This window comes from Ursus arctos, unplaced genomic scaffold, assembly GCF_023065955.2.
Source record: "Ursus arctos isolate Adak ecotype North America unplaced genomic scaffold, UrsArc2.0 scaffold_3, whole genome shotgun sequence".
Lineage (NCBI taxonomy): Eukaryota > Metazoa > Chordata > Mammalia > Carnivora > Ursidae > Ursus > Ursus arctos.
The window spans coordinates 17111472-17126386 of record NW_026622985.1 but is presented as its reverse complement, the minus strand read 5'-3'; the positions used below and the strand labels follow the sequence as shown (position 1 = coordinate 17126386).

Sequence of the window (14915 nt, the reverse complement as noted above, 5' to 3'; positions counted from 1 at the left end):
ACGGACTCTTGATTATGGAGAACAAACATAGTTACCAGAGGGGAGGTGGGTGATGGGATGGGTTAAACAGGCAATGGGGATTAAGGAGTACACCTGTCCTGATGAGCACTGGGTGATGATATGAAGTACTGAATCACTATATTGTACACCTGAAACAAATACTACACTTTATGTTACCTAACTAGAATTAAAACAAAAACTCAAAACCACATATAAGAAAATAAAAAGGTTTCACAGGAGAAAAATAAAACATATTGGTCTGATTTGAAAATGGGCAGGAATAAACTTTATTAAACAGATGCAAATTCTAATAGTGCATTCAGTATGCCCTGTTAGATGAGAAAACTTTAAGGTAATTCACTCTTCTAATTAAAAGCATCCCAGAAAACTGATGTTAAGGCAATTTTACACTCCTTATGTATAAATGCTAGAGTAACTACAAACTAAAGGAATTTGTACTTCTTTTGTTTTTAAAAGTTAGACCAATCAACCTGTTTACATTTCCCATTTCCAATCAAATAATTAATTGCCACATTAAGAAAACTTCTGGAAATCATTTTAAAGATTTAGTTAGGAAAAAAAATTAGTAAAAGAAATTTAAGAAAAAACTATGAATGAGACCATTCTAAAATCACTACTGAAGATAAAACACTAGGAGCTAAGTAAGACAAGAGAAAGTTTTAAGGCCAAGTAAACCATACTTGATAATACTTTGATCTCCTTGCAATGGTGTAGATTTCTACTTTAAAATTCCACTTAAAGACCAGTTGTTAATGAAACTTAGCTCTAATTTAAATAAGTACCTGTCTAAATTATCTTAAGTAGAATCTTAAAGCGAGAGAGATGAACAGAACCTAAGTAAAATGGGATTCTCCAAAATACTTTCTCCAAATATTTAAGGAAAGAAACAAAAAGCAAAAATTCACAACCAAAACCACAAATATGAAAGCATTATGCTTTCCTTCATATTCCAAACTACCATGTTGTCAAGTAAATACTAAAATTTATTTTGTTCAAGTGGGGTGTCTGGCTTGACATTTCATCTTTCAAGTGCGTTGGCCAAAACAGCTTAGCAAAGTATAGTTCAGTTCACTTCATGTAATTTGGAAACTAGGGGAAAGAACATTCGCCAGATTTTCCTCTAATCACCCCGTCCTTTACTAATTTGTGTGAGTTTCAAACAAAACTAATGGGGCAGCAAGACATTCACGTGTCCAATAGGCATATGAACATACATGTGTCATTTCTCTGTGAGCTCTCCAGGGTTAAAACTACAATTCATTCAACTCGTGTTTTCACTTTCCTTTTCACAGAAATCCTGTAGTAGCCCTAATGGAATAAGGGCAGCGTATCGGCCTTTACGACAAGGGATAAGGAGTATGGGTGATCACTAGGAGCCATGGAGTTTGAAAGGGAGCCCAGGGGAGTGGGTCGAGGGAATCCAGCACTTCTACCGAGGGCAGATAAGTGTCCTCCACACCCCGGCCACAGGCAGAAGAACGTGGCTGGCTGCTGCGGCACCCCTACTAAGTCCTCGCCCACCTCTTCCTTGGGAAGGGACGTACCTGCCCAGCAAGGGGGGGGGGGGGCGCACTCGATTCAGCTTGGCGAGAATACCCACTTCCAAACCCCATTCCCTTTCTCCATGGCGGAGCCCCAGGGGCCGTTACCTAACTGACCCGCCCCTCTGGCGACCTTTCTCCCAGGCCGGCCCAGCCCGACCCGGCCCAAGGCCAAAAGGCCGCGCTCCTGGGGAAGGCGTGCGCTCGGCCGGGGACGCCTAAGCTTCCCTGGCCCCGACCCCGCCGCGGCCTCCGGAGCCCAGAGCCCCGCGCCCCGCCGCGGGCAGGCTGCGCCGGCTCAGGCCCGCCTCAGCCCCTCGCCGCGCCCCCCCCCACCACGCACCCTAAAGCCCCGCCTCCTGCCGTCCATCCCTCCATCCCTCCATCCCTCCTCCATCCACCTCCTCCCCACTGCGGCTCCAGCTTCACCTGCCTCAGCCCGCCGTCTCCGCCGCCACCCGCCCGCTCCTTCCCTCGGGATCGTGCCGCGCCACGACCCCAGAGCGGCGCCCCCCGCCCCACAGCTCCGCGCTCGTCCCGGACGCGCCTTCTCCTCCTCCTTCACCTGCCCCCGCCCCGAACCTCTACCTTGTAGGAGTCGGTGGCCAGGAGGATGTTGAACTCGGCGTCTGCCGCAGCATTCATCTCGGGCGGGAGTGTGCGGGCCACGCGCCGCGAGCTGCCCGGCGCGGCGGCGAGGAAGGAGAAAAATGGGCTTCACCGCGCTCCGTTGCTTAAGTCACCGCTCGGTCGGAGGGGCGGGGGAGAGGAGGGGGAAACGGAGTGGGGAGGAGGGGCCACAGGAGGGCGGGCCCGGGAGCCGTGACGCGACGGGGGTGGTGGCGCCGGTAGCTCTCGAGCTCTCAGCCCAGGGACTCCGACCGACTCCTCACCTCGGCTCCCCGCCCCCGCCCCCATCACCCCGGAGGGGACGCGAGGGGCGGGGCGCCGCGGCGCGTGCGCAGCGCGCGGGGGGCGGGGCTGGGCGGAGAGGACGTGAGGCACGCGCTCTTTCTCCGGGACGCCCGCTTCGGGAAACCGGAGGCTTCCGGGCAATCCCGGCGTGGGACCCTCGTCCCTGCCTTGATTTCATTTCCCGGCACGGCGGAGCGGAGAGGGGCGGGGAGGGGGGATTCCCAGCCTCGTCCCTCCTGCGATTAAGCAATTCGCTCGCCCGGCTGACACCTTCCTGTCCTGACTCATTTTCTGAGTCCTGAAGTCACGCCACCCGGCTGGGGGCAGAGAAGCCTCTCTCTGCCGGTCTCCCCATCCCTCTCGCGCGGTTCCTCACCTTTGTCTCCGGCTGGGATTGAGGAGCGAACCTTTAGCCTGCATCCCTCTTGTCCCTCCTGGTCCTCCTAAGCCTCTCTTTAAAATTCGAAGAGCTGCGGTGAGGAAGGTCGGAGGGGCCCTTTTGCTCTGCCGCATGGACCCCGCTTTCCTCTGCCTCTGTGGCTGAGCTCTTTGATCCGTTGAATGATGTTCTGACTTTCCCAGAGAAAACAGCCTGCACGTGAAGGCGGGAGTTGAATTCAGTCTTCACAGATAATGAAAGTACGAGGCCTAATTGAATCTAATACTGCCGAGAAGTAAACGGCAACGGGCCAAGTTTTGACACGGTGCAAAACTGTTTTCGTCATTGTTTTAATCGTTAAATCTTGGGAAATGGTTTGGTAACCTCCAAAGAAGAAGGGAAACGACGTCAGATGACTTCACCTAAGTGCAGACCGTCCACTTATGCAATTCTCATACGTGATTTCATTTTTGCGTAAAACTAAGATTTCCTTTGTCCACATGGTCAGTAGCTGCTGCTGCTTCCCTTTTTTTTTTTTTTTTTTTAATTCCAAGATTTAGGTTTTACAAGATACAAGTAGCTGGGGAAAAAAAGCGGTTCAATGAAAAGTGGTGCAGGAACTTTACAGACTATTTTTAAAGTTAGTGAAAATCTCATTTTATCTGGGGGGTGGGGTGGGATGGGAAGGGGTACGCTGTGAATTGAGAGATTCATAACAAAACGGAGACCTCTTCAATTAAAAGCAACCTGGGTCCAGACTGTGGTCTTGGAATAAGTACAGACTCTTGACAGTTGCCTCCACCTATACATGAAAAGATCACGGAAGTGGTGAGATACCAAGGTGGTAATAATACACTCACCAAGGTAGTAAATAATAATACAGAATAATAGAATAATTTTAAGCAAAAAGGTTGAAAACAAAAGAGGCTTTTTTTTTTTTTTTTGGTTGATCCTGTGTTTACTGGGCAAAATTATTTTTTAAAACAAGTAGGTAAATGATTTATTTTTTTTATTTTGGCATATTTTATTAAGTCAAGCAGTGTGATTCAAAGGAAGGTGATCCTTTATGCCTCTCTTGATTTGGTGCTTTTTTCTTGATTTAGAATTTCTATAACCTACCTTACTTAAAAGACAAATTCTTTTGGCTTATCTTCCTGGAATCCGTGTATGTATAACTGACCATTGTTCTGTGCTGCCTTGTGCAGGAAAAAAAAATGGGTTCTGATTACAAAATGGGCTTTGTTTATGGTAGCATTTTCTTTAAAGCAAAATAAAATTTGATCTTGCAGTCTTTGAGTTGAATTTGCATTTTTAAGGTGAAAACGTTTAATATCAATACAAGCAAAAATGTTAATATTGCATTGACATTGTTTGTTAAATGTAAGAAAGTCACAAGCCCTGCACGCATATTAGTGACTTAAACCCTCACAGCTATCTCCATAGGAAAAGAAGTTATGTTAGCAATTTAAAAAAAAAGTCACCATTTGCCTAAGAATCAGGCACACTCTATGTAACTACCTACATGCTTAACACTGGACCAATTTTGAATTAATTGGACTTCAGAACTATGAAATGATCACCAAATACAAAGTTAAGATTTCATCTTTAAATGGCCTCCCTCAAAAGTTTAACAGCTAGCATTTAGTATGGTTAGTAGCATGTAAAAGTTTCTGAGAAACTTTCTCATGGGTACCCACACATGACAAATAACGTCATTACAAAGACTCAATTGGGTCCCCTCACTTTATTCAAAGCCCTGGAGTAAACTACCATTCCTACCAAATGGTGAGTCAAGCAAGGTAAATCGGGCATCCAGCTTCTGATTTATATCCCTCAGAGTGCTAGGAAAGCTTGCCACTCATATATTTGATCAGGCAAAGTGGGGGTTACTGCACCACTCCTGTTTCCACACACTCTTCCAGACAGACTTTGGTACACGTTTGTATTTCAGAGTTGCCTGAGATATTCCAATCTGACCTGGTATCACTTCAGTAAGAAACACAGTTTAAAAAAAATTTAAAAAATTTTTTAACCTAGAGAAGTAGGTGTGGGATTCACCCATCTGCAACTCCTGACAATGGTCCTATCCATCCCCCTTTATACTTCATCTAGTTCTACCAAGCAGCAACAACTGTCACGAAGACAAATGTAAAGAAGAACTTTTTCATTAAACTTACGCCTTTTTTTAATTCAAACTTCCATGGTGCTTTGGGGACCTCTCAGAATTGTAATTTCCCAAGGAAAAGGACTCATCTACAGAAAGATGTGGGTCTTCATGGATCTGACTGCAAGTGCTGCCCACCCTTGACGCACTCTTGATGACTCAGTCTGCTGGGTCCTCTTCCGTCACACAGAAACACACAGAAAATTGCTGAGTCTTCTGAAAATACAGAAGTGATAGCGTAAGAGTAATCCACAAACAGGAAGGATTAGCACATGGACTTGTTCACAGAATTGCACTGCAAATGTCCTTGTGGTTTGACTGCTACACCCACCATATACCTGGACAATGCTGGGTTCATCACCCATCTGATGTGAAGCCCTCTTCAACTCTTACATCCTTCAGGAAGTCTCCCCAGCCTCTGTATGCTGCCTCAGTTTTCCCATCTTTCTTAGTTGTGTTGTTTCCCATTGTATCCAAACATAAATGTTTCTAATTCCAACCATATAAAGTGGGAAGTAATGGTAGAGAGCAAAAAGAAAAAGGTTTGAGTTTTTAAAAGTAAGACAGATGCGCACAAGTTTAGATGCTATGTGTGAGGATTTGGGTGTCATAATTACTTAAGCATTTTCCCAACAGTCACCTTAAGACTCGATGGCCAAAATCAATGACTGAGAGAATGAGACCACTAGAACTATAAAAACTGTCAACATTTTTTTAATGCAGTGTTTTCTTGAGTGTGGTTTGCTTATCACTGGTGGTATATGAGATGCGTGTCAGTGGTACGCAGATAAACGCTTCTCATTTCAGTAATGATGTATTTATTTCTAATGGAGTTTAGAAAAATATAATTAGCATATAAGACTCGATTTTTCTTGGGCATTAATACTGAGGATGAAGCCAAAGTAGGTGCACAGACTGGTGAAACTTACTATTTTCCTTGCCTTTCCTAACTTATGACTGAGGATTTTCATATCCTCGCTATAAGACCGGTTTTCTTGAAGAAAGCTAAGCATGAAAGGCTACATACTGTATGATTTCATTTGTATAAAATTTTAGAAAGGCAAAACTATAGTGAAAGCAGATCCATGACTGTTAAGGGAGGCAGACTGACTGTAAAGGGGCAAACTTTGAGGAAACTTTTTGGGTTGATGGAAATTATAAATGGGTTAGTGATTCTACAATTGTATACATCTGTCAAAATAAATTGCATTCTATACTTAAAATTGGTGAATTTTATCATATATAAATTGTATCTCAATAAAACTGAATTTTATAAGAGACTGGTTTTCTTGAAACCATTTTAAATATTTTCCTGTTCCATTTTCTTATGTTTCCATTTACAGGTTTTATTGCTTCCATCTTACTTTACATGATTTAGGGATGCGCTCCATTTTACCCTCCTCAGAGAAAGGATAGTGTTGAAGCTGGTGAACACGTAGAATGCTCAAAGGGAGTTTTCCTGCTGTTGAGCAGGAAGCAGGAACAATAATTAATCCCAATGTGATTCGATTCAACACGAATGTATACACACGCCCAAAGCAGCATTGCAGGACTTCAAGAAGAAATGTCATATTTATCCTCAGTTCTTTTCCAAAGCAGCTATGAAATCACTGGGATCTGGTGTGAAGGGAGACAAAAAAATATTGGTAGTTACTTCGTTATCCCCAGCAAACTCAGCATGGGCTTGTGAGCTCAACAGCAAGTTGCCTGTGGACATGACCCCGAGCTGCAGGGACTACTGCAGAACAAGGCCCGAAGAAAGACCTACCAGCGCCACCCACGCCCAGGCCCTGGAGTATATCTGTACCAAGAAAGGCTCTACCTGTGAAACCTTCGATCGCAGACTTGCATTCTGGGCCAGTACACCTGCCTTTCTAGTTCACTCACTGTCCTCCTAAACTTAGCTCTCAGGACCCAGCACCTGCCCGGATGACTTTCCTTTTCTCTTTATGGAGACCAAGTCTAGACCCCATTCCTTCCTATTATCCACATCATCCCTGGCTCTTATCACCTCCCAGCTGGTCCCAAATCCTAACCTTTTCTGCTCCGAGAGCATCCAGGCAACTGAGTGTTCATGGGAAACCACACAGCCATGAATTTGCATCCACAGAGGGACGTGTAGGGCTGCTGTTCCATGCCGTTCCCTCCATTCAGCTTTCTTTCCCATTTTCCTCAGAGGCTATCTGAAATGTTTACCTCTCTCCTCAAACCTATTACCTCGAAAGAACTCCCTCCCTCTCAGATGGGGGGTCCCCTGTGTCAGTGAAGCAAAGCAAGGCCATCAGCAGGAACTCCCTAAATGGCCTCTGATACGACAGCACGTCTGTCTTCTTCGGAGAGCCGAGTGTAGCAGCAGGCACACAGGAGGGGCTCAGCAAACAGTTAATGAATGAAGGAGTAACTTCTATCAGCTTGTACTGTTTGCTCCAAATCAGCCCTTTTTCTGTGTCCCTCTTGTGCTGAGCTCAGGCGTGACGATGGGAGTTGCTTTAGCCATGAAACGTGCACCGAGCGAATGCGCATCACTCCCGGCAGAAGCTTCAAGAGCTCGGGCACGGTTCGTCATTCTCTCTTCCTTCTGCCCCTAAGTCTGCAGTTTTCCGCACAGGGCCTGATCCATGTGCCTAAATCCTGAAACGCAGACGACCCAGAACCAAGTCAGAGCCAGCTGGCGCTGGACACGTCGTGTGAGCGAGAAATAACCCTTTCCCGCCGTGAGCCGTGGAGATTTCGGAGGTTGCTACCACAAGCACCCCGGGTTTACCCTGATGGATACAGGCCTCCACTCGCAGTGTTTTCTTTTCTTCTCCAGGCTCGGGGAAAGAGGAGGCCCTCCTTACGCCTCAGGTGAATCTCTTTCCTCGGTATTCTGGGTCCACCCCTCCCTGCCCACCCCCACTCAGTCTCCGCGGGTCCTGCTCAACTAGACATCACCCCTTTCTCTTCTGAACCTTTAAACACCCCCTTCCTGTTGACTTCTTCTTGGCACATGCGCATGTTTGGATTTCTCTCCTCTTAAAGAACAGAACTGAAAGAGCCAAACTTCCTTTTCCAGTTATCACCATATCTCTCTCCTTTTCCAGAAAAAGAGGTCTCTGCCTCCCATCTCTGCTTTCTTTCCTCATCTTACCCACCTCAGTCTGTGTGGCACTGACCCTTTGGCCAGACAAGCTGGAGACCCAGTGGTTATATTTCACAGATACTGGCTAGTAACCCCAGTAAAAAGAAAAAAACAAAAACCTCTCTTTTCTTCCTTTAACCGTCATCCCTCTTGTGTTTCCCTCTGACACCAGGGTGACAGCATTTTCTCCAAAGGAAGTCTGAACCTATCATTCCACACTTCCTTTTGGCATGGAACTTGACTATAGGTCCCAGAAGAAACCATCTGCTATCTACCCCAAAATTTACCTGGGCCTGGACTAGGGGCCTCTTTCTTTCCCAGGGGTGAATTTTCTGTTCACCTACAGCTTCTGTTAATTAGAAGATAGGGAACATTTTGAAATGAATAAATAAAATCTAAAAAAAAAAAAAAAAAAAAAAAGCAGCAGCAGCAGCAGCTAGGAAACATTTTGGATCCCATCTGTATCCAGGGGTGTTAATCATACTTACCTGGGGCCAACTTCAGTCCCAAAGAGCTTTTCCCTATTTTTCAGAGGAGGCCGAGGGGCTCCTTGTGCATAGTGGAATCCCTGTGGCCTTCTCTGAAATTCAGAATTCTGAGTTGGGCACATGGACTGGATTTCCCACAGACACTTCATGCTATAAGCTGCATATAAGGATATTAATCTGCTCTTCAAATTCATCCGAACTCAGTAAGAATGAACATGGGCACCACCCTGAAAACTGAGCAGTGCGTCTGTATACACTATTCAATTAAAATAATCCAATTTAATTAAAGCTCATGGTGCTTGCCAAGGCTTTTTAAGTGTTCTGTTCTGCTGAACCACACCTATGATACCACAGACGCTCACACAATAAACTGTTCTAGATCTTCTTTTCTTTCTCCAGGTCCCACCAACCTTGTGGGATAATCAAGAACTCATGAAACAAACATGGTTTAGGACTTGAAGTCTTCTCTTCTCTTCTCTTCTCTTCTCTTCTCTTCTCTTCTCTTCTCTTCTCTTCTCTTCTCTTCCAAATGGTCCCAGATCCTCCCTTCTCAAGGTTTCAGAGAGACTCACTTCAGTGCACTGATTGCTCTTGGATTTTGGGGTCACTGTCTCTGCTCTTTGGTATGGCTGGTGGTGGACTCTTCTAGCCTCCTTGTCGCCCTTCTTCAGCCACATGTCCTGCCCTCATGCTCATTTGGTGGCTTTGTACTTCTGTGAATTGTGGTGCTGGGTAAGGCTCTTGGACCACCAGTGATTATACCTCAGAATAGACCCTTAAAAAGAATTCTGGCTTTTGCTGTTTTCTCATCTCAGATACTTAGGACAACTTTTCAAGGGCTTACTTACCTAGAGGATATTTAAACGGTACCATCCTTTCTTAAGAAGAAGGTCTCCTTCACTTTTCTCAGAGAGAATGTTTTTGGTTCCAGGTAACAAAACTATTAAAAGTGGCTTAAGGAATAGGGGTTTAATTTCATCCACAACAGGGAGTCTTAAGGTAGGTTTTTCTAGGGCGGGCTCAGTAACTCAGGAATATCAAGATTCCTGGCTCTTCTCCATTTTCTCCCCTGTTACTCTCAAAATATTGAAGATGTGTCTTTGTTACACAAGTCACAGGATGACTGCCATGGCTCTAACTATTACAACCTCACACAAGAACACACAGAAGCAAGAAGAGAAAGTGGGGTTTTGTTTTGAACGCATCTCTCTCTTTATTAGATGCAAAAACCTATCCCAAGAGACCCTCACAGACTTCCCTTGGGCCCTACTGGCCAGAGCTGGATGTATGCCCATGCCCTAGCTGTAAGGGAGGATGAAAAAGTGAGAATGCTGGCACATTCAGTCTGTACAATGGGAGGAAAGCCCCACCTGCAAGAAAGAAGGGGGTTAGGAATGTCTGTTGTGGTGAGGCACCTGGGTGGCTCAGATGGTTGAGCATCCGCCTTCCACTCAGGTCATGATCTCACGGTCCTGGGATCGAGCCCCACGTCAGGCTCCCTGTTCAGAAAGGAGCCTGCTTCTCCCTCTCCCTCTGCCTCTCCCCTCTGCTCATGTGCTCTCCCTCTCTTTCAAATAAATAAATAAAATATATATTTTTAAGATTTTATTTATTTATTTGACAGACACAGAGAGAGCCAGCGAGAGAGAGAACACAAGCAAGGGGAGTGGGAGAGGAAGAAGCAGGCTCCCAGCGGAGCAGGGAGCCCAATGCGGGGCTCGATCCCAGGACTCTGGGATCACGCCCTGAGCCGAAGGCAGATGTTTAACAACTGAGCCACTCAGGCGCCCCAATAAATAAAATCTTTTTCTAACAAAAAAAAAAAAAAGAAAGAAAGAAAGAAAGAAAAGGATTGTTTGTTGCATGGGTAACAACAGTAATCACCATATCACTAGCAGCTAGGAGCCCAGATGCCTCAGAGGTCTTCTGTCTCAGGGTGAATTAATTGCTAACCCCCTTCTTTCTTGCAGGTGGAGCTTTCCTAGTGGCCTTCCTGGTACTCTAGAATCAACCTGAGTAGAATGTGTAGAATGAATCCTATCTCTGTCACTTATCCTCCCATGCTGCCCTGCCCCCTGCCTCTGGTTTTGCTACAGTAAAGCAACAGAAGGCCATGTTTACTCCTTATGCAGGCTCAGAAAAATGTGTGTGGGCTAGCAAAAATGTTTATACTTTTTTCTAGTGTGAACATTACAATCTCTGAGGAGTAAGCACAAAATAATGACTTACTCTCATAGACATTTATTCAACTAGTTTCATTATAATCTTACATCATGTGCCCACTGTATCATTACACTAAATCTACCACAGTATTGGCTCTCATATTGTCAACAGTAGTTTTTAGGTATCACCTAGATACTTGTTCATGTATTAATGCTTAGACTTAAAAATTAATGTGAGCTTCTGCTCAATAAATTGTTATCACTAGCATCCCAAAGCATTTATGAAAGCACTGAATTCCATGTAGTATTATTCTAGCTGGTATATAAACAAAAAAATGCAACACATTTTACAGAAAGGTTTTTGGTTTTTTTAAGATTTTATTTATTTGACAGAGGGAGAGTGAGAGAGCACAAGCAGGGGGAGCAGCAGAGGGAGAGAGGGAGAGAGGGAGAAGCAGACTCCCCACTGAGCAGGGAGCCTGATGTGCGGCTCGCTCCCAAGACCCTGGGATCAGGACCTAAACCGAAGGCAGACGCTTAACCGACTGAGCCACCCAGGTGCCCCTATGCAGAGGTTTCATACTGAACATAGGAAAGTAACCGATCGAGTTAAAAATTCATCATTTTCACTGACAAAGAGGGAGGCCAAGCTCAGGTTGGGCTCAAAGGGATGGCTGCCTCTCAGGCCTTTACTGAACGCCCTCGTTTCATAAGCAGCTACTATGCCCAAGACCTTGTTGGACCTACAGGGATTTATGTGATAGAAACTGCCTTCTAGAGGCGAACACTCTTACGGGGAAACCCCAGAATCAGTTTTGCCTCCTTCCCGTCCCCTCAGAAATGGCGCACTTGAACCTTGCTCTGTGGACACCCCACCTCCAACCATGGCTCACTTGCTCCTCCTAGAGCCTGATGCGCAGACTACGGCCTCCTTCTGCGCCACGGGGCCCTGTCTGAAAGGGCCACCATGGAAGGCCGAGGAACATGGGCTAGGCTTTGCCTCTTTGAAAGCATGTCCCTTGTGAGAGCACATTATTCCATCTGGAGTCTGTATTTGGATGCAGCTACACTCGGCTGGACCAGAAACCAAAACCAAACCAAAGCAAACCAAACCAAGACAAAACCCAATAAACAGTGCCCTAAATAAGATGTAAGTTTACTTCTTTCTCTGAGCATAAGCAATGCAGAAATGACATAATGCTTTGGGCATTCATGCTCTTTCTCTGACCTCCTGCTCTGCTATCTTCGGTGAAACGCTTTGATCCTGGGGTCTAAATCGGTCGCTTCACCTCTGGTCTTCCACTTGGCATCGACACAGCTGCTGGATGCAGAAGAGACTATAAGGGATAGGAGAGGAAGTGTGGAGACCAGCTAAGTGGTCACTGCAGTCCACATGAGAGATGGTAGTGGCTTGGATTAAGATGGCAGCCGTGGAAAGAGAAAAAAAAAAGTGGGCGGATCTGAGATCTTTGGAAATAGAGCTAACAGGACTTGCTGAGACATAAGACGTGTGTGGGGCAGCAGGAGGAGATTCATGAGAACTGGATGGAGAAGAATAGAATCAATGATTATTCTTAGGTTTTGGCTTTAACTACAGGGTAGTTTCATTAAGTGAGTTGTGGACAACTTCAGAGAGATTTAGGGGATCAAATTAAAAGTTCAATTTGGGCTTTAAGCTTGAGATTTCTATTAGGTAATTATAGGATTACCTGCTTGCTTACTGAGTTTTTGACTACATGGATTTCTCCTTTCTATGTCCTGATGGCTAAATGGATACCTGGTCCTAAAGGCTTCCATGATTATGAATAAATTTGTGCGCCTATCCATTCCTCAGTTGTTTTTTCTGGACCTTCCTGGCCATTTGTTTTCAGACTAGTCGTTGTTGTTCTCACTGTTCCAAGCTCCATTCTGCCTGGTACTGGTTTTCTGTCCCCAGAGTGAGCTCTGACCCTGTTGTTTCTGTAGTCACAGAATACCCTGGGACTATGCAAATCAAGTCTACACAGATGAAGCTGCTAGGGATAGACAAGTCATTTTTTCAACTGAAACAAGATCTTGGAAATTTTTGTCTTGTGTAATTTTCTTCTCCTTTTGTCCATTCAGTGGGTGTAAACAAAGAAATAAAAAATATTTTTAGAAAATGGCCAAATACTAAATAAATATTAGTAACTTGGATATTTATTATTGATATTTTCTTATTAGGGAGTAAATATCTATTGCAAATGAAGAGAGAAACACCATAAAAGCCATTATGTTCTTCATATAAAAAATATCTGAAGGGTCTCTACATGGTCCTAGAGCTGGTCCAGAAAGAGTTCTATCAATTACTTGTTCAAAACTGATTAAACTATAGAGACCATGAAACACCAACTAAGCTTACAAGCAACTTCAAGGTTGGTCACTTCAAGGGAAAATTTAATAAACCGCAATGTGAAACAAACCTGACTTGACAATGGGATTCTGTTATCTGTATAGCAGTTTCCCCTGAAAACAAGTTTACATATTAGTAATTTGGTTGGCAGATACAGAATAAGACACAGAGTGTTAGATGCTCTCAAAAGATATCTTCACTAAGCCATTTAAGTCTGGAAAATTAGCTTTCTTTATTCTGGCAATAATATGGTCAGATTAGGGCTGTTGGTCTTCTAGAACCAAAGCGCCTCCTGGGTAGTATCAGAAAACAGTGCAAACCCCACAGGTACCATTTCAGTGTGCCAGGCAAGCTACAATGCAGTTGGAGAGGGGGAACAGTTTCGTTTTACATCAGTGACATATGAACCGTGTCTTCCTGACACAGGAATTAACCATTTTCCAAATCAGACAACACATTTGTAAACCATTTTTCAGCTTTTAGTGTTATGATTACATTGCTTTCTGTTTTCACTTTCAGGTGATTTTTTTCCTTATGCTATCCCCATATTCTAGATATTCTTGTGTAGTCCTTCACGTGCCAACAGTTTTTAAGTTTTAAGAGTGACTTTAAAGCTCTGTGCCAGATTACATTTACTGAAAATTCACAAGTTTCTTCACAATGGAATGATACAAACTAATTACTGATGTATATGAATCTGATGAAATGTGACGACTTACTTAATTTGGGAAGGCATAAATAGGCAAAAGTGTTCCATGGGTCCCAAATTCTAATTGGTATATGGATATGTGTTGAAAATAAAATAGGAAGTAAATTTATACAGATTATATCTTTCCAATTATTTTTACACATTTAGAAGTTTGTATTATTTTTGATCACATGATAAATGCTGGGGTGACAAAGATATAAAAGTAGTGAACTGGAAAATTATGCAATAAATTTGATCAATATAACTTATTGATCATCTATGCATTATTTAATTTTTTTAATTAAACAACTATTACAGTAGGCAACAGTGGCTTTGAACAACACATTAGACCAGATGGACTTAACGTATATATAGAACGTTTCATCCCAAAACAGCAGAATCTACATTCTTTACAAGTACACATGGAACATTCACCATTATAGGTGACATATTAAGCCACAAAACAAGTCTCAATAAATTTAAAAAGACTGAAATCTTATCAAGCATCTTTTCCGATCACAAGGATATAAAACTAGAAATCAATTACAAGAGGGGGCACCTGGGTGGCACAGCGGTTAAGTGTCTACCTTCGGCTCAGGGCGTGATCCCGGCATTCTGGGATCGAGCCCCACGTCAGGCTCCTCCGCTATGAGCCTGCTTCTTCCTCTCCCACTCCCCCTGCTTGTGTTCCCTCTCTCGCTGGCTGTCTCTATGTCTGTCGAATAAATAAATAAAATCTTTAAAAAAAAAAAAAAAAAAGAAATCAATTACAAGAGAAAAACTAAAAAACCTCATAAACACAGAGAGGCTAAATGACAAATGGGTCAATGAAGAAATAAAAAAAGAAATAAAATATACTTGAAGACAAATGAAAATGAAAACACAAACGTTCCAAAATCTTTGGGACGCAGCAGAAACAATTTTAAGAGAAAAGTTTATAGTGACACAGGCCTTCCTTAAGAAACAAGAAAAATCTCAAATAAACATCTACTTTATACTGAAAGAAAACAGAAAAAAAAAAAAAAAAAGAATAAACAAGCCCAAAGTGAGTAGAAGGAAAGAAAT

At 43.8% G+C, this 14915-nt stretch overlaps 1 protein-coding gene across 4 annotated transcripts in view; it reads right to left on the bottom strand.

The window, feature by feature from the left end:
- NAMPT (nicotinamide phosphoribosyltransferase) overlaps nucleotides 1–14915 on the bottom strand; it is a 401813-nt gene that overhangs the window by 36978 nt on the left and 349920 nt on the right. For all 4 annotated transcript variants that reach the window (XM_057304070.1, XM_048212899.2, XM_057304071.1 and 1 more), the window contains 4 exons: nucleotides 6552–6637; nucleotides 5034–5236; nucleotides 3976–4048; nucleotides 2151–3436 (listed from right to left, as the gene is read on the bottom strand). In XM_057304070.1, coding sequence (XP_057160053.1) covers nucleotides 2151–2207 — 57 coding nt within the window. In that variant the 5' untranslated portion in view covers nucleotides 2208–3436; nucleotides 3976–4048; nucleotides 5034–5236; nucleotides 6552–6637. The remainder of the gene's footprint in view (nucleotides 1–2150; nucleotides 3437–3975; nucleotides 4049–5033; nucleotides 5237–6551; nucleotides 6638–14915) is intronic.